Below are 23,466 nucleotides of genomic sequence, written 5' to 3'. Positions count from 1 at the left end.
AGAGAGTGGGGAAAACATTGCTGAAAACTATCTGCTAACATCTATCCATTTAAAAAGCACTTGCACTTCCAAAAGCACATACTCACTTTACAGAACATTCAAAAGAGCAAAATTTTGTTAGCCTTAGTTTCTGTAGGAAACAAATAATTTATCTGTTCAACTGGCATAGAGCCAGATTAAAAAATATATCCATGCCATATTTGAAAGCTAGTCTTGGTATATATGCATCTCCAATAATTTCTTGCATCAAAAAAATTCTGGTTTACTCAGTACATAATCTGATCCTGAGCAGCTAATGGGAGATTTCTTTTTAATTTGGGGGTGGGTGTGTGTTTGTTTGTTTGTTTTTTAATCAGCTGTGGATTAAGGATAGAAAAGTGGGTGCTTATTGCAACTTATTTTCAAGGCCTAATTTCAAGCCAAATTTGCTTACCTTTACTGCATGCCCAAGCTTTTGTCCACAAATAAACATACAGAGCCTTTTACTTAAGCAGGGATTCTATCTGCTGAAATCCTGAATCCTTTATCCCATCATTTCAAACATTTACCTCCCCTCCATTAGCAGTACAATCCCCCATAAATACGTCTATGGGCAATTAATTCACATATAATCATATGTCACCAGTTGATTCTCTAGAGGAAACTTATTGTTTAACTTTTGATACTCTAGCTTGTCTCAAAAGGATATTTGACTTGGGAATAAATTACTGGAGTTATTCTGACTTTTCATAGTTTGGATATTCTTGCAGTTTCCATTTCTCTCCCTTAAGCAGATTTATTATTGAACTTAAATAATACATCTAGAGAGTTTTTTGGGTTTGGTGTTTTGTTTTTTGGTTTTTTTTTTAACACAGAGGAAAGCAGTTACAGTTTTTGCCACATACAATATGAATGCATTTTGACTGAAAAATCAAAATGGGGTGGAAGTAAGAATAGTAATATTGCTGTGTAGAACTGCTTGCCTGGAACAAAGGCGTACAAGCCAGATAGAGCTCAGCTCAGTCTGCAGTCATCTGGTGAAGCACAGAGCGTACCTACTGCACCACAATACTTCCACACTGTTTTAAGGTGAGGTCTGCCTGCCCACACAGCTCCTTCCTTACACACTATCAGGCCAAACTAGGGAGGATGAAATGAGAATGACTGCACCAAACCTAACCTCTCCACAAGGCATGTAGCCAGCCTGAACACTAGGAAAGCCTGGACTAAAGCACAGGTTTGGCACCATCCTTAGGTTACTGTTTAAACATACGGGGGAGCCCAAAAAGCAATAAATTAAGTTTATTTACTTTCAGATTTTTAATGAGTAAATTTTAAGTGTTCATTGTGATGGTTTTCTATTTCAACAATTTATTAGATGTTAAGGCCAACAGGACCGCCATATTGCCCAAGCTTCTGCCTACTAAAAAGCCATGTCTTTGATGAAAATCCAGTGCCTCGCTAAGAATCCCACTCTGAATGAGTCTCTTCCCCCCTCTGCTCCAAATCAGTTTCTTAGGGTGCTGACTCATCCCACAAACTAAAGCATGCCCTATGCTACAAAAGCATGCTCCTCTGTCTCATTCTTGCCCAAAACTTTCTCTGCAAAACTTTGGAGTCTTTTCACACCTAGTAACAAGACACGATTCTTCTGTTCCACTCGGAGCCCAAATTTTTGAGTTTTCACATTCCTCCTTGTGCACTGAAGTTCCTTCAGCATCAATCAATTAATGATGCAAAGAATCTTTGCAGGAATAAGCAATCAAAGTTACCATTAGGCAACATACATCATTGACTCCAGCAGGATATTCCCCAATAACAGGGAAACAATTGCCGAGTGACTCCCCCAGAGTCAGTTACTAACAGCTCCAGAAATTGGTCTAATAAATAGGTAGACCATAAAAGCATGAATTCTTACAATGGATCTGTCTCAGGCTCTCTCTTAGGACTTTGAAAGCCCTTAGTTTTGGCATCTGTATAACCACACTTTGTAAATGTCTCTGTTCACAATTGACACATTCTTTCTCTCTCTGCTGTACAGAAGTTTACTTGAACCAGAGCAGCCCAACCAGTGAATTCCCCAGCTACGGTGAAAACGGAAACGATACGAGTTTACTTGTCTCACCCCTTCTGGTAGCTGGAGTAGTCATCGGACTTGTGCTATTTCTATCCTGTGTTACAATCATTGTTGGCAGTCTGCGAAAGGACGGACGGTTAAGACACCCACATCTGAGGAGAGATGCTGTTTATGGTAAGATAGCTAGTTATAGCAAGATAATGCTTAACTTTATTAATATCTGGTGCTGCAGGCAACAAAAAGCATCTGGCTGCTGTGCAAGGGATAAAAAAAAAAATTTAAAATAGGATGAGTAGGTCACAGGCAGCTTTGTAGCACAAAGATCCTGGCACTGAATTGACATAGTACAAGCTCCATAGTGGTTAACATAAACAATCCCAATGCCAACAGCATTTCTTAAAGAGCTTATTTTCCCTTGATATGGTATAAGATTTCTTCTCCATCACTAGACTCCTGATAGTTTATTTTCATATCCCATTATAGCCTTGGTATAGCATATAATGTAGTTTCTATTTGTTGGAAAGCCAGGAATCTTTTCACTTCTGCAGTGTGCACCAACTTACAACAATGACTGGGCAACTACTTCTTTTCTAACCACAGAAGTTAATAACTGGATATAAACAGAACAACAGGGCATCAAAATATCATTACAACTGTCATCATCATTAATGGTGTCATTAATGACATCAATGTCATTACAACTGTCATCATCATTAAAGAGACTGATTTGCTATCAAAAAAGTGCCAATTCCTATCCCCTTACCCCCTGACAAAAATCCCCTTTAAAAGGATTTGGGAATATGAAGGAGTTAATTGTAGAATTATATTTTTGGCCAATTTGGGGTTTGCTGACCAGATGTTAAAAGCCACTTCGTCGAGTAAATGACAGAATCTGATCATTTCTATATTTAAGGAAAAAACAGTTACAGAAAGTATTTTAAGTTTTCAGCTAGTAAAAATTCAAATGATAAATGGATTAATGAATTGAGTGGAGCATCAACAATGTTTGTCATCTATCGTTAGGCTCCTATATCTGCAGTTTGTTATGAGAGTACAGTTCCTTGCATATTGTTGAGGTTTTCTTCTTTATATAGAAAAGAGAGTAATAGTGAGCCACATAAAAATGCATTGGCTCAAATCTTGATTTCACTGAGCTAAATCAAGTATCCACTGAAGTCAGTTGGACTTCATTTAATTATTTGGACCAGGAATTTTCATGTCTAAAAGAAACACATTGCCTAGGATCAGTTTGTCCACCTGGAGCCAGGAATAATTATTTTTGGCTTTCCCAGAAACATCTATCCAGATAAGTGAATAACATCTATGTTTTGGGAATAAATTTTAGACTCCAAGTGAAATGCATGGTAACGTACAGAGGGGAAAAAGGAAAAAAATAATCCAAAACACTAGTGTCTGCTATTATTCTAACATCTGTTTTTCCTACTTTTCAGCAGCTAAATTTGGGATTAAATAGTTAAACCCAAATTGGAGTTACTGTTTACCCATGAACAGCAATATTTTGGCATGATAAAATACTGACCATTAAGATTCAATCACTACATTTAAATCTACTGCTATGTTAATTTCAGGACCTTTAAAAACCCTGAAGACAGGCAAAACCATAAAGGACAATTTTCAAACTGCTTGTTAGAAATAACAATGCTAGAGAAGTGGAAAAAGAAAGGCATGGTGATATTTTCAGAGAAATTCAAAAGAATAATCTTAAACTAAATTATGCCAGTCTACCCAAGTGAAAATTTTATATTAGCACACACCATCCTAGTATCTCAGCATGCTTCCACTGGCCAGCATGGGAGCAGCAGGAGTCACCGTGAAGTTGGCTTCCTTCACTTATCAAGCAAAAGGAAAGCACAGTGCATGATAGACTGGATTAGTCCTGGTAAATTCCTCGAGAATAAATTGGCAGAGGTGAAAATTGCCAGAAGGAGGAACAGGCAGTTCAAATAAGTCCAGCCCTTTACACTCTGTTGAGAGAGGCACTACTTTGATGTCACTTTAGAAGCCAGCCTTTCTCTCCAGGTGCTATTTTAATGCGTGGAGTGAAAAGGAGGGATCACTTCATTTGGAAGACAATTGCAGGGGCAGGGGTGAAGGGATTGATGCATTTCCACAATTTGGGACATTCTTATGGGAATTTACCCCGGAATGTTGAGCATTAACTAACTATCCTCAAAGACAAAAAATAGCACTAACTTGTTGGTATTTCTGGAGCTATGAAACTCTTGTGTGAAAGCATTAAGAAAGCCCTGGAGCAGACAGCAAGATGATTTTCTCTATTATTTTAAAGTTTTTCCCCTTTTTGTGAGTGTTTTATTGAGAACAGCATTTTCTCAAGACACACACCTACAATCAAACACCTAAGCCTCCCGTTAAAAACCTTCACAGAATTGGCAAGGTTTCAATGTACGCAACTCCTGGGAACTTCAGCAATCCTGATAATGTTTGAAGCTGCATGCAGCAGAACTGCCACTCCTTTTCAACCTTTGAGGCACAAGAAGAGCTTTAGACACGTGCATCTTGTAGGGCAGCACTAAATATATAGTCCCTGTGCCATAGCCTGAAACACCACAGTTCACCTACAGATGACGCTAACTTGCTCTTAAAGGAATAGAAATGTCTTGTGAAACCTGATTGTTCCAGAATACCAGTAATTCCTCTGCCTCAGATAGGTTTTATTTTCTGATTTATGGTAGTGTTATAAACAGTGATATTGTCTCAGAGAATCCACCATGGAGGAAAAGAGCAGCAAGTATTAATTGCTTGTTTTCCAGCTCCAGATGGCTTCTCTTTTGGTGGCTCTTTTGGAGAGCTGAGATCCACCTGCATGGAGGAGTTTCCCCCAGCTTTTGATTTTGGTTCCTATCTGGATACACTTTCTCAGGTCAACGTCATGTATCCCGATTCACCTCCATGGTAAGCACTTTTCTAAGACTCTGAGTGTTACAGTTCTGCACTTGCAAAGGCTGTTAAAGAAAAAAATAAAACTGCTAGATCTATACCCTCTACAAAAACACAGGTCACACAAACTCTAAGTACAGAGACAGACTTTGTTTAGTTTAAGTTTAAGTTTTCCTTAGCAGAATATATCTTTACTAAATAAAGGCATGTGTACAGCCAATTCTTATTTACTAATATTCACATTAAAATTTATCATATTGATGGCATACTAATGAAACACACAAGTTAAATTACTTATGAACATCTTTCTTTGAAAGAAATGATTTTACAGGTCAAAGTTTCACTTCCAGGAGAAAAATATATACTTTTTTCAAGAACTTTCAGGTTACATTTATTACTGACCTTGAAACTGTTCAGATCAGAGTAAATAGAAAGGGGGGAGGGGGGGAGAGAAGAAGTGGTGCAAAAAATCTTTAAACCTTTCCATGTTTTTCAGCAAGTCTCACTTCTCAGCTTTCTTAACCCCAGTATTCTATCAGAAAGCAGAACTGAAGAAAACATATCATTCTGACATACCTAGTAATTGTACTTAACCTCCTAATTTAGGATAGGTAGAAAATTGTTTGGGATTGTTTATCTTTTATCAGTAATCTGTGAAGGACGACGACTACCGTTTTAGCTGTTTAACCCAAACCTGCTCTGGAGAGCCATAGTTGTCTGGATTGTAGTAGCATCTTTGGAGAAGAGCTTCCTTCAAATATCAGGCAGTTCTAACTTCCTGGGGAGGTAACATCATTCCAAAAACAGTTATTCCAGAAATTATATAGCAGCTCCTTCCACATTTGTGTGCCTGCATTCACAGGATATAAGAACAGCCATCACAAGTGACAAGAGTGGCACTTTAGGCCATCTATATCTCCTCTGTGTGCCTCATGCATCTTGAGGTTAACAAATGAAGGAATTCAGTTACTCTAATGAGCCAACAGAAATTATTTTAAGCAGAACATCACTTCAAGCTTTCTGTAGTGCTGTATCTTACAAACAGCAAATAATGGTTGAACAGCCGTGTTCCCCCTTTCTTTTTTTTTACTTTTCTACCTTTTAAGCAGACTCTGTTTTGAGTTAAACCAATATAAGACCAGCCCTTTTCCAACTGCTTGTATACATATGCAATACAGAGCAAGTCAGTAGTATGAACACACAAAATATAGATCTTTGCTTTTTCTTTTCTATGCGTGTTCTACAAGCAACCCTTTATGAATTACAAAGTCATACTATATAATAAATGGGCTTTTAGAGATGGTGTAAATATTTTACCAGAAAGCTGACATGTGAAAAATTATTCTGAGCCTGACATCTAAATTTGTAGAACTTCATATAAATCCACTTAAAAATTTAGACTGGTTTTTGGACCCACACCCACGAGTCTTTACTAATAAAAGCCAGACAGTTGACACGCAAGCAACAACTTGACTGGGCAGTTGGCCAGATTTCTGAGAGCAAGCTCAGACTCCTGTGAACAAGCTCTGAGAACATATTTCTTTAACAGACAGGTCTCCTAAGATTAAACCAAAGGTTGCTTCCGTTTCCAGTTTGAAACAGGCCCAAAGAAGGATTTTCAACCTCTATGGAGTTCTCTGTTTGGAAGGAGATATGAGTGATACAGCATAGCACTAGATGATCTGTGCTTTCCTGTAAATTCTCCAGCTACTTCTGTAATAAGCCTTGCACAAGTTAACTGTTTTGTGTCCTGCCTTGTTCTAAGAAACTATTCTGGGACATCAATGCTAGGATTAGAGAGACGTAAAGGTGTCCAACCACTGCCTCCTCAAGATTCCCTTCTGGGCTGAGTGGACTGGGTCCCTGAGGGGCCCCAGATCTGACTCTGCATACACAAGGGAACACTGCTCATCCTATTAATTGCCGTTCTGCATCACAGGTCAAAAGTAAAGATTATTGTTAATGGTTTTGCTGTTTTCTCACTGCTACCATAGTTAAATATTTTTTAAAAAGTAGCTTTGGCAAATCATTAAAATCTTACTAAGTTTTACATCTTAGCAACACAACTTGGAGAAAACTTCAGGAAAAGTAGAGCTTAGCAGACAGTGAAAGCAAAACTACGTAAAGAGACATTTAAACTTACTATTAATATGTTATATAGTCCATTGTAACTTTCTGTTCAGAAAAGCATTGGTTGAGAAGCATTGTATGAGTACATTGCATTATGTAAGAGCCTGAAAAATTTCTGTATAGTTACCTTTACACTCTCCTCCACGGCATAACCCTAAAGTGTATTTTTTCTAATTAGTAGAACATGGAGATTATTTGGACTGATGGGTGCTAACAGCAGGAAAACTGACTGTCAGACATGGCCATGAAACATAAACAAGACATGCTTGACCTTGTGCATTTAAAATATTAACTCACTGGGATCAATCCTGTTACATATGATAATGTTTTGAAGAGTAGGTTTATTGAAATTTGCATTGGCTAAATTAATGCAATGCCTCCTTCTACTTCACGCAGTGAAAGATGTAATTTAAAGCTAAACTAGCATACCCAAAAGCTAATAACGCAACTGTAGCATAAACAGAACAGAAATGAAGAGCAGCGAGGAAAGCAACTGCATTGGCAAATTAACTCTCTACGCATATTTGAAGTGAAAGAATTCAGTGAGTGAAAACTAGTGTCCTGCTGCCACAGGCAGATACCAAGGCATTAGCTTCATTTAACTACATTGTTCTAAAACAGCCTGCAAGAGGCAGCAGCATTACATCACTGCATACTAAGTGCTGTGGAGCTGAGTGTTCTTGAACATACCATTTTTGCTAAAACCATACTTTCTGAAATTATTTCAGTAGAAAGCACAACACCTCTATTTGGCCAAGGGGGTGACTATAATCAGTCTAAAATGTTTTCATTAGATTTTACAGTTGGGCTTTAAACCACAAAATGAGTGGAAAAGGAATTTTAGGGGAAGGCTGATGAAACAAAAGAGTCGGAGTTAAGAGTACCCATTTCTATGGCTGAGGGAGAGCTAACTCTTCAGGACTGCCCACTCTCGGCTCTCCAGTTGAAAGCCCAATACAAAATACTATTTATAGAAAAGCTTTAATTGGAAATTAATTTATGAAAAATGCCTTGGGATGTTAATAATTTAATTGCTTTGATATCTAAATCACAAATTTCATTTGAGGCTCAATTTGATCATCACCATTAACACTTCCACTAACCACTTTCTTACATTAGATTTTACGTTAGATTTAGAGGAATACCATCATTAGCCTGCCATAGTTGCAGGGTGATTACAGAGAAGCCACTTAGTCAATTTGTCTTGACAGCCCGAAATATACAGTGCTCCTATCCATAAACATGCCTTTAGGATAATTAATGACTTTCTAATGAATCTCAGATCCGTGTCAGCATCTGTCAGATTGATTTTACATGAGGTGTAGAAGGGAAATATAAAAACAAAACACAGTGTGTATGAACTAAGCAGTTTCAAGGTATTAAGGGTCTGTATTTTAGAGCCTGTTTCTAACACGTACAGATACCTGTAGCAGTGCTGGAAGTTAAGTTAATGTTCCATAGTCTGTGTTACCAGAGATGGCAAAGTATTTGTTTCTAAGAAACTTCAGTCATCTGAGAAAGATGATCCAGGTGATCTAGCAACAATTCTAAACCACAGAATTCCACTCCCCCCAACTAAGGAAACTTGAACAAATTCAACGAGGAAAAATACAAGAACAATCTCCCTGCCACAATTTAACTATCATCATAGTAAACATGACTTTGAAAGAAATACTGGAAAGCCTGTAAATACAATATTTGCCAATTTGTTCAATATTCACTGTGATGGTATGAGTAAAATAATCTAATTGAATTTTTAGTATCTTTAAACTTTTAAGAAGAATCAAAAAAAAAATCAGGAATATTATTTGGAATTATATGGTAGGCAGCAGACCTTTAATCAAAAAAGTCTTCTGGAGTTTGATCAAGATGGCTGTAGTTGTCATTTTACATATCCCAAAGCCATGCTGTTGACACTGTGTGCATAATACCTTTATAGATAGAAATCACGAGTTCGTGCTCATGTTCACTGCGCCCAGAGTTGTTTGTAACACAGGCACTTATGGTGAGCTTTCCTAATTTTTTTTTTATATATATGTAATAAGAAAGCTGTTGAAAAATAATTTGAGCTTATATGTTTTAAATGGCTTGAAGTACAGTACCAATCAAGGACCAAGTAAATTAAAAACAATTGCGTTTTCTTGATGAGTCTCTAAAATCCTAACAATGAGGAGATTTGAGGTTCCCTGCATGAAAGAAATTTTATGAACTTTTCACCTTTTGGCCAGAGGAAATGCATTTCACCCTACTCGACTAAGTGCTTTTTCACTCCTTAGTGATTGGATATTAATGGTATGTACAGAGCTTTAGGCAACCAAGGTTATCGCCTTTTTCATCTGTGACTCATGACTGTCTAACACAGAACATCACTGAGGAATGACTCTTGAGAGAGATGGAGGGATTTACCTTCAGGAATAGTTTTAATGGAAGCCACAAAAGTCCTCTCTGTATTGCACATTGAAATGTGTCCTGCAGGGCGCACTATGATAAAAACCTGTTAGTCACCCATTATCCTAGAATTCACATTAGAACACACTGGGGGTTTTTTTGTTTATTTGTTTTAAGTGTGCTCACTCTACCTCATTTGGTCACCTTGCCTAATCTATATAGGATCAATTCTAGAGAAAATTGTCTTGTTTAGGCTTGATAAATTCCAGTACTCTTAATACCCATGTTCAGTCTGCATTGTTTAAATGGGCAAATCCATTTTAAAATTACTTTTTGTGGCAAAAGGAAATGCGCATGTCTTAAAGACAGACCCTAATTTCCCTCTAAATATGAAAACCAAAAAAAATCAAACTACTTAAGGTACTTTCTTTCCTAAGACATTGTTTTCCATCTCCCACTTCTGAGGAAGCAAGTTAGCTGTATCAGAAGAAAGAAGGCTTGAACCAGCTTCCTAGATTTTCTTGGAAAACAGAATTAGGCTTGCAGGAAACTAACATAAAAACTTGATATATTGTGCTGTATTCCTTTGCCAAGGCCACTTCTCCTGCAAGCATGCAAGGTAAGTAGCTTTTGGCTACAATTACAATGACAGTTGGCAAAGCATGAGATGGACATTTGTGGTTAAGTTCAGATCTCACTTCAATACCCTCATTGAGATTTTCAGTCAGTGAAGTAAAAAATACCATTGGAAATATGACAGTATTAAATCCACTGGAAATCATGACATGAGGTGAAACTCTCAATTCTTTCAACTCCAAATTCTGAGCAACTAGACCCTCAAAAGCCCCTCCCTCCACATCCTCATGCTATTCCTAATTAATATTAAATATAGAAACAGGTTAATTGCTTTTTGATCAGTTAGTTGCTCGCTGCTGTGAAGGGATTTTTACGTGACACCCACATTTCACAGCCCATCTGATAAGCACAGGGAGATTGCCTTAGTGCCCAACATTAAGCCAGCCCTTGAGAGGTCAGTCTGCAAGTGAGATCCCAACAAGTCTATCTAGACTAGTATTTCAGACGTCTCTCGTATATCTCTAAACAGAGCCCTGCCCTAGTGAGGTTCTCAGCTGATGTGAATGCCACCACACCAGTAGCAGCACCATTAAGTTATATCTGCTGTATGGACAGGTTTTCCCTCAAGCTGCCTTCATCTTGCAATTTTCTACTAACGGATCATCCTTCAGGAAGCCATACAGCTGTCACAGTTTCACTCTAGAAGTGCAAACTATTGCTGCATATTAAAAAAAAAAACCTGCAGCAGTGAAAGCAGAAAAATCTGATGAAAGAGAGGCACCAAGCATTTCTAACCAGAAATTTATTGCACCATGCAGAACAATCACAACTTAAAGCTGTTAAGTCATTGATAACTGTACTGAAAAAAAGGAGTATTTTTCCCTAATTTCCCAGTAGTTAGACTTTCTGTTGCATACTGCAGCTAGTATTTCCTTCACCTGCTCAGAATTCATTCCTAGAATAATTAAAACAAAACCCTTTCTAGGGATATGATCCTAAAGCATGTCACATGGCAAACTTCCTCAAATATTAGTAGGTCCTAAGCATTCCTGCTGACAAGCAAAAATTGGTATTGTTGTTTAGAACCCTGTTTGTGGATTAACTCCATGGCTAGGGAGACTACAAGAGATTGTTCTGAAATAAATTTGTCTTAACTGATTATTATTACTCAACCAGTGCCCATAGCTTCACTGTCATTTACTGTATAATGGTTACAGAAATCCAGAGACTAAACACTGCTTATGATCAAGTGGTTCTTATTAAATATAAAATTAATGCCAGGCTGAAATGTATCATATAAAATATTCATCACAGAATGACTTGTTTTATTTAAAACATTTATTTTAATTGTTTAAAGCTGCACAATTATGTTGAAACTGTATTATATCAGTTTCAAATGCTATCTGGTATATGTTCTCATGAAAACACTACATTTAATTTCATTTTTCATCTGGAATATTTATTCATCAAAGAGTCACAACTTCCTCAAGATTATCTTGACGCATAGTGCAGAATAAAGATCCAGACTTTTAGTGCTTATTAACACAAATATTTCTATTGTAGTTGCAGGGAATGGGAAATTCCATAAATAACTATGAACAGAAAAAAGGCAGAAAAAAAATTAATTCCAGTTTCCTGTCTCTTCAAGGATTAAGTTACTTAAGCCTTAGATGTTTCCCTGAACAATACCTTGGGTTACATTTTTTACTATTTAAAAACATTAAAATAGAAAATAACAGTATTATTTTTCATGCTTACCTACTCCAAGATCAGGCAGGCACCTTGGAGGTGCATTTACCACACCTCTGGGAGCTTAAAAGTCAATTAAGTTAGGAGATCAGTGTTACTCTACAGGTAATAAAAAGAGAGAGGTTCCTCCAGAGTACCTTAAGAGGGAGTCTCCCCCTTGTTTAAATAGCCGCATTTCAAACATATGTGACAAAACATTCCCAGAAAATACTGCAGTGATTTTATAGAGCATTGGATCATTCCTTCAGGGCCCTGTCTCGGCTGACACTGCGGGCTGTTATCTCTAGGTGTTACATGTTTGTTGCTTACCCCTTCACCCACTGTAATTTGGGATCAGTCATAGTAAAAAATTGTCATGTAATATTATCCAGGCCCAGAGACAGAGGGATTCTGATTTCATACTAACACAGTAACTAGGAGGACTGAAACTACATAGGAGGTGCCACTTAACTACATTTGCTTATTCTTGCACCATCGTTCTCCTAATTACTATGGCCCAACAGTTCAGGGTGTTTCTTTTTTAATAAAGAAAGATGTTTTGGCTCTTCATTCTAAGTCATTGTTCAAGAATTAAACTCAGTGAATGACTGAGATAATCAGTAATATGGAATGGATGGTTATTATATGAAAATATTAAACTAATGCTTAATAAATCACTGACAAAGCACACAAAAGAAAAGTCAAAATATAGTTAGTAAATGCACCTAGTATCTCAAATGGAAGCTGTCAGTGTCAAAAGTAAACCTAGAAAAATATCCTGTCTCATGACATATGTCACTATAAGATCAGTTCTGTCAAAAATGATACATTTCCTCATGATAGTTATATATCACCAAAGAATATATGTATTCTAAGAAAAAACATCTCAAAGGAAACACTGACAGATTTCCAAGCTGCTGTCCTACAAACCCAGCTGTTAGTAGATTGCATAATCAGAGATACTATCATCAGCTGAACTACTTACCTGGTCATCAAACACATTATTATTTTTTTCCTTTGATCCTTTAGAGAGTTACAGTATATTTTTTCTAATGTCAGCTTTTCTTTATTAAGTAACAACATCATGTAAACATCCTTTGTGTTGTTTTCATCATAGCTTAAACCTGTCAGCACATGTATTTTCCAGATTTAGTGATTCTGTTTACCATTATTAAAAGAAGACAGTAGGTCATCAGCAAAATGGAAACAATGCAACAGGAGGAATTTTAGTAGAGTCATAACATATAACAAATGAACGAAGTAAACAAAGAGACATCTATTTCACAAAGAAGAATTCTTCATTCCGCAGATTTGCCTTTTTTTCACTAGCTATTGTTTGCATCTTAAAAAATTCTGTAAGTAGAACCACCTTCTTTGCCCAGAGAGTAGGTCATAATTTATGAATGATAGCTAGTTAAACAAGCTCTTTTGGGTTTCCTTAGCAACAAACCTATCCTAATACTTACTGCAATAAGACCTGACAAATTCATGAAGTTATTCCCCACCACCACCACCCCTCTGAGTCAACAAGGTCAGCTTGAAGAGCTGCTGTATTTTTTAAGCAGCATTCTTCTCTTTGCAGATAACGTTTACATGCGGTAAGATGATGTTAATAGACATCAGCCCTCCCTGCCTTTCCTAGTATAATTATCTCTTAAAAACTCAATAGCGTCATCTACAATGACAATGAAGTTATTCTGACAAGAAACAAGGCCAAAAAAAAAAAAAAGTAGACAACAGCACATTTCATGGTCAGTAACCCCTGTAAGATACACTGAACCTTAAGATAATACAATTTTTTAAAAAAATAATGGATTAAAGTGAACTCACTACAAGTACTGCAACCAGGGATGCAACCAAGGATTTGTTTCAGAGATGAAAAAGAGACGCATGATATTAATGAGATGCAGTGTAATGAGTTCCTGTGGTCCATTATTAAGTTATGGTAAGATAATACTTTTCAAAAGCATTTGCTTTCTTGTTTAAAAGGATTCTCCTGTGACTGCCATACTGAACTTCAAGCATCAGCTACTTTTTACATGTACAATAACTTCACAGAACTGAATCTCTCAGATAAAACAACTATCATTGTATTTTTTGCAAGAGACTAGCAAGTAGTTTTGTTTTTCCACTTATGCAAGCTCCATGCTCCTGCATTTTCAGTTGCAAAACATATATATATATATATACACACACAAATACCTGTAGCTAGCAGTTACTGAGGTTGCACTTTTATGATATGGCTAAGACGTTCTGCCTGTGAGCGGTGGTCTAAGACCTGCCTCACTTCATGTCTTATACGTCTCTTGTGTTGCATTGATGCCCATCTGACTGCTGTGAGCTTCCAACGAAGGTAGCTAAATCAGTAGAAATCCAGGCCAGAAAAAACACACACACAAAAAAAAACCCCACACCCAACCAAAACAAACCAACAAAAACCTCCAAAAAAGCCACACACAGACAAAAAACCAGCACACACACAACCTTTTTGCCTATTCAGCTCCAGATTGGGGATCATGGTTTGGAGGAAGAAGCGCAAGGAATACAGTGGAAGTACGCAACAGGGCAAGGGACACTTCCTTTCAATGATATGGACATTGGCTCATATTGAAACCACAGCTTTACAGCTGCCACCTTTTCAGATGAAATCAACAGCATTAGTTACCATACTTAAGTGACTTGCATGTAAGAGTATAATTTTAATATCAGGAATCATCATTCCTGATTGTTATAGATGCACTGGTTCTTTTTAGTGGTAGCCATCATTACATAGTACATCTTGGCTCCTCTGGTATTGAGGCCTCCATACTAGCTGATGAGAAAGCAGCTCCTTCGTTCTATTCTAGTTTGCACGGTTTGCAAGTAAAAAGAAAGAAACCTAAAAGATGTGTCAAAGGCGCAGACCTCACACTGCAGGACAACTTAGCAGTACCACTTAGTTTGTGATACACACCTCACTGCAGTAAAATGCAAGAATCCATTTGCCTCTTCTCCTCAAACGTGAAGCTTTGGTTTAAGACAACAGTAAGGATTTAGTTCAGTATCACTCACATCAATACACAGTAATCAACTGCAAGAAATGATTGCTATTACAATTTTTTATAAGTAATCCTTTAAATCTTTTGAGGAATGATTTTCCAACCACCAACATACATGGACAGTGGGTGTCTGTCAAACTATGTATTACTTCTTATAATACTTGCTTAGAATCCTTTAATAAAAAAAGATCTGGTAAATACTAGATGCATAAGTTTACATATTATGGTCTCTTTGAAGGAGAGACTGTGCTTTCCTGTCTGCAAAATAAAATTCATGCTTGTAGTGTTGATAATTCATTAGTTATACTACAGGAATACCTCTATAACAGCACTCTGAAAGCACAACCAAATTACTGAGCCTGTTAAACGGAGAGGAAAAACAAACAAACAAACCAACCCAAAAAAACAAACCCAACCACAAAACACTCAGAAGCTAGGGAAAAAAATACAAAGTTAAAGTTGCTTGTATGACCCTAATTCATCTCCTTTCTATCCTCAACAGAAAACGCTAGGAACCTTATCTGTAGCCTCCATTACTAGTATCATAGCAATAGCTGTTTGCAGTGTCAGCGTTACAAGCAAAGATACCATGCTTAGAAGAGAATATGGGAAACTGAGTATCAAGATCATAAATTGCTAATGAAATACAAGAAGTTATTTTAAAAAAAAAAAAAGCTATTTGAATTATTTGTAGTTGCCTCCTTGGCCGTAACAACCTGTAGGTACAATTGTGAAGGTGCCAAAAAGTTACTTAATTGAAAATCTGGCATGTGTTCCTTACTGCCCTATTCAATTTTTAAAATGTGAACTTAATTGCCAAAAATGAGAGGGGCAACATTACTTGCACTGGAGTTTGGAGAAAAAGTGCCCTAACACTAATATATTGATATTTGGACCTGAACACTAAAATGCCAGGTCTGAATACTATGATTTGCTACCCATTTGTCTTGATTTTCAAAAGTTTCCTTCACAAAAGATCATTTTGCTATTTATCCCACTAAGCATTTTAGTTCTACACAGCTGAGCTACAGTCCATGAAAGATATTAAATTAAGTCCAAGGGAAAGAAACGCAGATGATCAGATAACAACAGTATGTAGAAGGTTGATACTGTGCCCATTTCTCCTTTAGATCTGTAGCAGATTTCCTTTGCACTGGGCCCAGGCCCAGAACCAGGAGACAGAGAAACTTCTTCCCTTTTGTGTCTCAGCAAAAGGATTCAAAATTTTCCACCTTGAAACTCACATTACTGTGGGCTTTTCGAAACTGAAACACTTCTACTATGGTAACAGGACCCAGTAGGTGCTCTTCATTAGCCTGATTAAGTCAGTCAAAATCTGTGGAAAGATTTTAAATAAATTCACTGGGCTTTGAGTAAGCAAAATGTAAATTAAGTAAAGATGCCGCTCATAGTAAGTAATCCTGCAAAGAGTGGCTCTTCCTTTACTTTCGCTGAGTTCATGAAGAGTTGAGGACATCAGGTCCTTGATCTCTGACAGAGGTCTAAGATCTTTTAAAAGAATATCGGGTATGCTTGAAAGCTTCAGTGGGCTTAGTGAAGGCTTGACTGAAATCTTTTCCACATGCTATACAAAACCAATTTGACCTCCTACGTGCTGGGACTTGTTTCTGAAGTATCTAGCAGCCCTATTCAGGATCTTCAGAACAGAGTTATGTTTTTAAATACCATTCTTTCTGATAGGGAAATCAAAATTTTCTAGTTTGAATTTAAAACCATTGTCCTCATGAATATAGGAATAAGATAAAAGGGAGGTAAAAATAAAAACACCTGTGGATATTTGAGTTATTTAGTAACCTAGTACTAAGATTTCACCTTCTTACCTTTCCCTTCCTCAAAAACCACTTCCTTCACCTGGACTAGGAACAATACCATCAAAATCATCAGGAGCACTCTGAGGGAAAGGTATGAATGAGTGCAGCAGAACCAAGTATTTTTCTAAGGCAGGGCCTCCATGGTTGATTGCAGTAGATTTGAGCTCACTCTAACCAATGCAAGCTGCCCTGCTGCAAGCCACTTATAATCTACAAGTAGGGTTTATTAGCTTGGATTTAGCCTGGCAGTAATGCAATTACAGGGGGCAGAATGACTGCCTGCAGTCTACTGGGAAGATACATGCTAAATATCCTAAGTTTCAGGAAATATCCTAGATCTTAATAGCTCTGCAGTTAGTGTGGTTGAGGAAATGGGTTCTTAATTTGTCTGGCTCCAGCAGAATTGTTTTTCAGGTTAACTAAGTAGGTGAAGGTTTTTTACAGGAAACATTCCCTCCTTCAGAATTGGATTTAAAATGATCCTGAAACAGTTAAACAAGGCAGCCACAAACAAAGCAGGTCCAACATTTAAGATCATGATATTATGACTCTTCCTCACTTTTGCCTGTAGCCAGTGAGCCAGGAAAACAGGACCTTCCTTCAGATCACTAGACCTGGGCTGGTTTGATAGCAAAAGTGGAGTCAGCTTCAGTTTGTGGACAAACAGGTGATGCTAGTATAGCCAGACAGTGGACCACCCAGATAACAAATCAGATTCACCCGTTCTGGTTCAGACCTCCTTGGGGCCACAGTGCAATCTTTGCAGAGCCCTTAGCAGAGGGCTGGGCAATGCCAGCGCAGCACGGTACAAATGCGTGGAGCCTGCTCATGTCCATTCTGTCCGTTCCCATCCTCTTCCTGCAACAGAAAACAAAACACAAGCACAAAGACACACTGGTCTATCCAGGCTCATTATTTACCCCTCGTGGGCCTCCCTAGGCTGTGCAGTCCAAGCTCCAATCTAAGGTGCCTGTCTGCATTCACACGGGACAGCAAGCACGGAGCATGGTAGTGAAGTGAGGAGGTAATAGTCTCCCCTGGCTCTAGCTTGGTGGCACAGACAGAACTACGAAGCCTGGATAGACCTGAGCTGGCTCCTCACGGAAACCCCACAAATCGGTCTGTCCTGCATTCCTCCTTTTTGGGAGGAACGTGATGGGTAGTCTGCCGAGTCTCAGAATGACCATCATGAGTCTGTCAAGATTATTCATCACAGCTCTGCACCTCAGCAAGAAATCCTGCTGCCCCTGCCAGTACAGATCTGCAACCCAGACAACCCACTGCATGTAACTGCTGGCTGAGCACCAGAGACCCGTGAGTCAGGAGGACAGCATTTGATGTGATCCTCTACTTCCATCTAAAGCTCTCTATACCTTGTTTCATAACTGTAAAATGGCAACACCACTTCCTTTTTCCCCAGCCATTTTCTAATTTACCTACTTACAAGCAGCTGAGAGCAGGAATGAAGCCCTGCTGTGCTGCACCTATGGCAACTGGTGCAGCGTGCACAGCTTTGTGTGAGTCAGCAGTGTTATTCCTCCCGCTCCTACATAACCGGCTGTAAGGAGCTGGGCTTATCCCCAGGCACCTCAGCTGAACGGTGCTGCCACATGTTACTTTCATGCACGAGGATGGGGTCTGAACTTTCACTGAGACCTCTGGGATTATCTTTAGGTATATGGAGATGTGATTTTAAGTATTATGCTCTCGAGTGTCTCACATGGCAGGGTAAGCAAGGATGTGGGCTGAGGAACAAAACACCAGACAATCCTTTTCTTGTCACTTTATCTGCCCCTGTTATGCTGAAAATAATGTACTGTGGCATTTTTTCACAGGAATCTAATCAAAAATTCTTTTTTTCTTTCAGCTACGATGAATGCGTGGGGCCAGGAGCAACTCAAATATATATTCCCACTGATGATCCCCCCCCATATTCTCTTACGGACCCTTGTCAAAGAAGTGAAATATCTATAAATATTAGCCTGGAAGAGGAAGCAGCATCTGGGACTACAGGACAGGCTGCCAATTATGCAGTCAGGTTGCAGGACTTGCAGCAGCCCATTTCATCCATCTCTTTGTCGTCTCTCACTCTGGAGGCTGCTCCCCTGTACGAGACGGTGGTGTGTGAACAGAATATCCCCATCCCACTTGTTCCAATGGAAGTACTGAAAAATTCTTCCACTGACTATCAGACCCTTCTGAACCAAATCATGTGAATAAAAGTGGCTCCTTCCTTCAATTCTTCTGAAGAACTCAGACCGACAAAAACATTTAAATGGAAGAATAAAACCTCTGAGTTTTACCTATTTTATATCTTTAAACAGGGATGTAATGGGATTTTATTTTTTACAGTGAATTTTGAAAGTTTACCTAAACTTCCCTCTTTGTGCTTCAAAGTGTTCCATGACATCACACAACATAAAAAAGCAGCAGTGACAAGCAGTGCATCTGACCTTTTGAAGCATTTCAAAACACATTGAAATCAGCCACTCTTAATGTAGATACATGTTATCTAGTCAAGCCTACTTGTTGATTTTATGATACTTTGCATGTTTTAGAGCAGAAGGAAAAAGAAGAGCATTTTGTTGTCCTTGTAGGTGTCACTAGTACATTTCATTCAGTGTCTTGGCAACAAAGCATTTTTAAATAATTCTTTGTCTAAATAGTATTTCAGTAGACAGAGACAGAACACTGCCTGCAAAACATGACTATCAGTACCACATAGGGGCGAAAGAAAAAGGAGAATAATATTTTGATAGTCACATTTTTCCTTTGGAAAGCTTGGCCAGTACCAGGCTTACCAGACCATTGCAAAGCCTGCTGTAAGTCTTCCTCAAAAGAAACCAGCAGCAAGTGATGGAGAGGTGGCAATGGATCCCCAAATAGCAATTGGCTTTACCTATGGAAGCTGTACTACAGCTGTGTGCAGGGCTGGGAGCTGCATGCCCTTCACGGGGACTTGATACAGCCAAGGGAAGGGTAGTGTCTGGAATTCCAGAAGATGCTTCATGCCAATTCCCACGCATGACTGCATTTTAAAGCACTAACTGATCTCTTCCTTCAGTAAGGAACCTGTAGTGTTACAAAGGACCTTGACCTCTAGTAATTGCATTAATGTGATGTAAGTAATAGATGCTGGACTTGGCATGCACAGTAACAAAGAACCTCACTTTGTGCAGAAACCTCTTTTATTAGGCACGATCCTTTTCACTGAAATTTTGCCACCCACAAATCTAGCCTTTGTTCATATACCTGGACTTCTCATACATTCATATGATAAATCCATACAAGTTGGAGATGCACACTAGCAGGAACAGCAGAGGTAAACTGCAGATGTGAGAGTTTAATCTTACATGGCACACAAGCACGCTATCTCCACATAAGGACTAAACTACATCTTCAACCAGTACTAGTTAGGAGAGTTATCAGAGGCTCATCTCCACTACATCTCTTAGAGGTATTTTCACTAAAAAAAAAAAAAAAAAATTTTTTACACTGATAAAATGGACTTCAATTTACTACTCCCACTGAAGGATATGTAAAAATGAGTATAGTAAATATATAATTGTGTTTAAAAGAAGGCAGCATCCAAATTATTAAAATTGCACTTAGATTTTCTGTAAATACTAAATAATTTTCAACTGTAATCATCATTCAACACTCCAAAGATTGACACAATTATAATTAATACTTAGATGGGAAGTAATTATATGGTTCTTACTGCTGTATAAATTACACCATTACTGAGTCATATGCACATGATGAGATAAGGTAAGTATGCATTTTTTGCTAAGTAGATGAGAGTAAGTATGTATTTTGCTAAAATAACAGAATTCTTCTGCAAGATTTTCAATATTGTCACTATACTATACCCAAACAACAAAAATTCACAATTTTGCATAGCCAAACTGTTGGCAAGCATTGCCAGAATGTAGGCTATATTTCACATTTGAATTTTTAACAGACAGAACTATTCCTCTGTATAAAGTACTAGTGTAAACAGTTTTGTGGTATGCAAAGTATCCTGCAATAAGAGAAGAACTCTACACCATCTATTAGGGGCCAGAAACGAAAACAAACACAGAAACGTACCAGTCAGTTTTACTGGCAGGAAAATAAAAAGTGAAGGAAAGCACAGAGGTTTATTTATGCAGAATAGGACATGCTTTCATAGCTGTGTCTTCCTGCAGCTCTTGGAGACCTGCCTAGAACAGGGTAAGGCACTGGGACCAGACCTGCTTACTTCAGGCTACTACTGGGGAGGTGAAGGGGGAAATCTCATAAACAAATATTAGAAGGCAAATGTGATTTTTTTTTTTTTTCCTGAAAGCGAATCTTTCTTACCTGTAACATGGCAAACCTCAAGGTTCTTCTGAAGACAAGCAATGAGGGCTTTTCACATCTGGCAGGCAAGCCCCTACTCTGTTACAGATGCTTCCAGTTTCTGGGCATTTTGGGAAATCCTTTCAACCTGCTTGGCTTTTAACCTGTCAGGGATTTCATGACCTTCCACTAACTTTCTATCTGTGGTTTACAAAATAAACTAATTTTAAGTAGGCCTCCGATGAAAATGGGAGATTTGTATTTTACTTCACGATAGAAATGCATTACTAAGGTTATAGAAAACTAATGAAAGTCTGTCTTCTTTTGATAACAGTTACACATCCTTAGCATTGCGATCTGGATTGTATGTAGCAGCGTTACTTAGAAATAGCTGTTTACTCCCTCTTGTGGTATATTGCTTTATAAAGTCAAGTCATCCAGTTACCACGCTACACAGAGTTCACAATGAGGGACTCATCCATCAAAATAATCCCAGCTTCTTCGTCACACGGACATGGAAGCCAACCAAAACATACATTTCCACACTGTAGCATTTTTCTAAGTTACCACTAAATAGGTTATGTCATTCATTATAAACAAATATCTTTGAAAAACAAACTGTGAATTAAAAGTAGAGTATGCTACCTTCAGTGATACCTTACCACGATCACTTGCAAGAATGGCTTAGAATTTTCTACTCGTTCATCTTTTTAACTAAATTATATCCAACAAAGTTGTGGGAAAAAAGCTTATAAATCCAACCCATATACCTCTGCAAACAGAAAATACTAGAAAGAGAAGTTTATAGCTCTAAAGCTGCTCTAAAAGCTTCCACTGCTACTACTGGAACAGTGTTGAGATTTCTTGTAATGATGCAGTAAGAACATGTTTTCATTTCTTGGAGGATATTTAAGATCCCGGATAAATCTCAGCAAAGTTGACAGAGTGTCTCCTGATGCTCCTCTTAAGAAATTCATATTGTCTTATCAGATTTTATCCTAAACTCTCGCATAATTTTAATGCCAGTCCCAAAACAGGCTTAAGACAGGCCTTTCATGTATTACATGATTAGTATCAGAAAGAAACTGTTTGGACACGCTGTTTCTTGCTATGTGATAACAATACTGTATTTCTGTAGTCATCTCTTTTGCTTCGATTTTTAGTGTACTGATCTTTACACGAAACTTTTAGTAAAGAACATACATGTATTCGATACAGCTTCTGTGCTTTTTATTGCGTCAGTATCACTTTGGTGCTACCTACAGCCTTTAGCCTCCTGTTAATCAGGCAACGAAGCAACTGTTGACTAAGCAATACCGTGCTTCAGCCACTTACATTTGGATTTTATATTTGTCAGAGATGACAGGAATGAGCAGCCATCAGAGCAGTCAGGTCTCTCCTGCTTAGGGAGACGAGTCAGTGTGTGCGCAGCCAGGATCAGCCCAGTTCTGCAAGAGCAGGAAGGGAAGAGTCTGCAATACTGCTGCAGTGAAAATTGTTACCCTTGAAATACTCTCAGGGATTTCAAGAAGCATCAGAAACCCTCACAAACACATTCATAGGTACCTCTAAAAATTACTAAGGTCAGATGGAGCTTTCCATGTCCTCTCTTTATCATTGTCTGACAGTGTCTGACGCTGCCTCACAGCCTGGGAATTGGCAGTTGTACTTTTGTCACTTAATATTAGCAGCTTTCCAAACCCTAGATGTTCTGCCAATACCCTCTGGGAAAAGAGGATTCTCTTAGCCCAGACCACATTAGTGACACTGAGAACTACATGATTTCTAACACCATATTATTGTCACAGCAAAAAGCTTTCAGTGAAAATACTCATCACCACAATTATATCCAAGCACCTCCAGCTCTAACTGCACTGAAGTGATGCGCTACATGTGAAGTGGGAATTGTAAATAAATCAGAAACTAAATCCATGTTTTCTGAATCCCCAACAGCATCTCATGCATTAAAACTTCTTCTCAGCTAGCAAAGTTCATATTCATTTCCCTCTTCCGCAGCTCACAGTAATGTATGCTTGAACACTGGCTACTGAACTCATACGATAAATTCACAGCTTGGATTTCAGACAGGTCCATATGCATATATATTCTCACTTCCATCAAAGCAAGAAAAAGTAACAAGCAAAATAGCTTCCATGTCCAGCAGAAGCACAAACAAAGTTAAAGCTTTAAGGAACCTAGAAGTATCCATGGTGGTCCGTTCATGTTTTGGGTCCAATGCCTTGATTCTTTTATTTGTTCTCCTGCAGCTCCTATCGATATTGTTTCAATAACCCTCCTCTGCCTAAATCAGCCCAACTGCAATGAAAAAAAGAGTCAGGTATATAGCCTGATGCAATTCATCGGTATTAGCATTGTGTCTTTTGAACTCCAGGGAAATAGCAGCAGTTTGCATGTACAGCTGGAAGCGGCCATTCCTTTCTACTGAATTCCTCTTCCCTCCTAGGACTAATGACCA

The 23,466-nt window shown here is 38.2% G+C and overlaps 1 protein-coding gene across 4 annotated transcripts in view; it reads left to right on the top strand.

Moving 5' to 3' along the window:
• Nucleotides 1–22,196, top strand: part of BEAN1 (brain expressed associated with NEDD4 1) — a 64,297-nt gene extending 42,101 nt beyond the window's left edge. For all 4 annotated transcript variants that reach the window (XM_075161444.1, XM_075161447.1, XM_075161445.1 and 1 more), the window contains 3 exons: nt 2,021–2,230; nt 4,849–4,990; nt 18,535–22,196. In XM_075161444.1, the coding sequence (XP_075017545.1) occupies nt 2,021–2,230; nt 4,849–4,990; nt 18,535–18,883 (701 nt within the window). In that variant the 3' untranslated portion in view covers nt 18,884–22,196. The remainder of the gene's footprint in view (nt 1–2,020; nt 2,231–4,848; nt 4,991–18,534) is intronic.
• Nucleotides 22,197–23,466: the final 1,270 nt, after the last annotated feature.

The sequence above is a fragment of the Calonectris borealis genome, chromosome 12 (assembly GCF_964195595.1).
Source record: "Calonectris borealis chromosome 12, bCalBor7.hap1.2, whole genome shotgun sequence".
In the NCBI taxonomy this organism is placed as follows: domain Eukaryota; kingdom Metazoa; phylum Chordata; class Aves; order Procellariiformes; family Procellariidae; genus Calonectris; species Calonectris borealis.
This window is presented reverse-complemented; position numbering and strand designations above follow the sequence as displayed.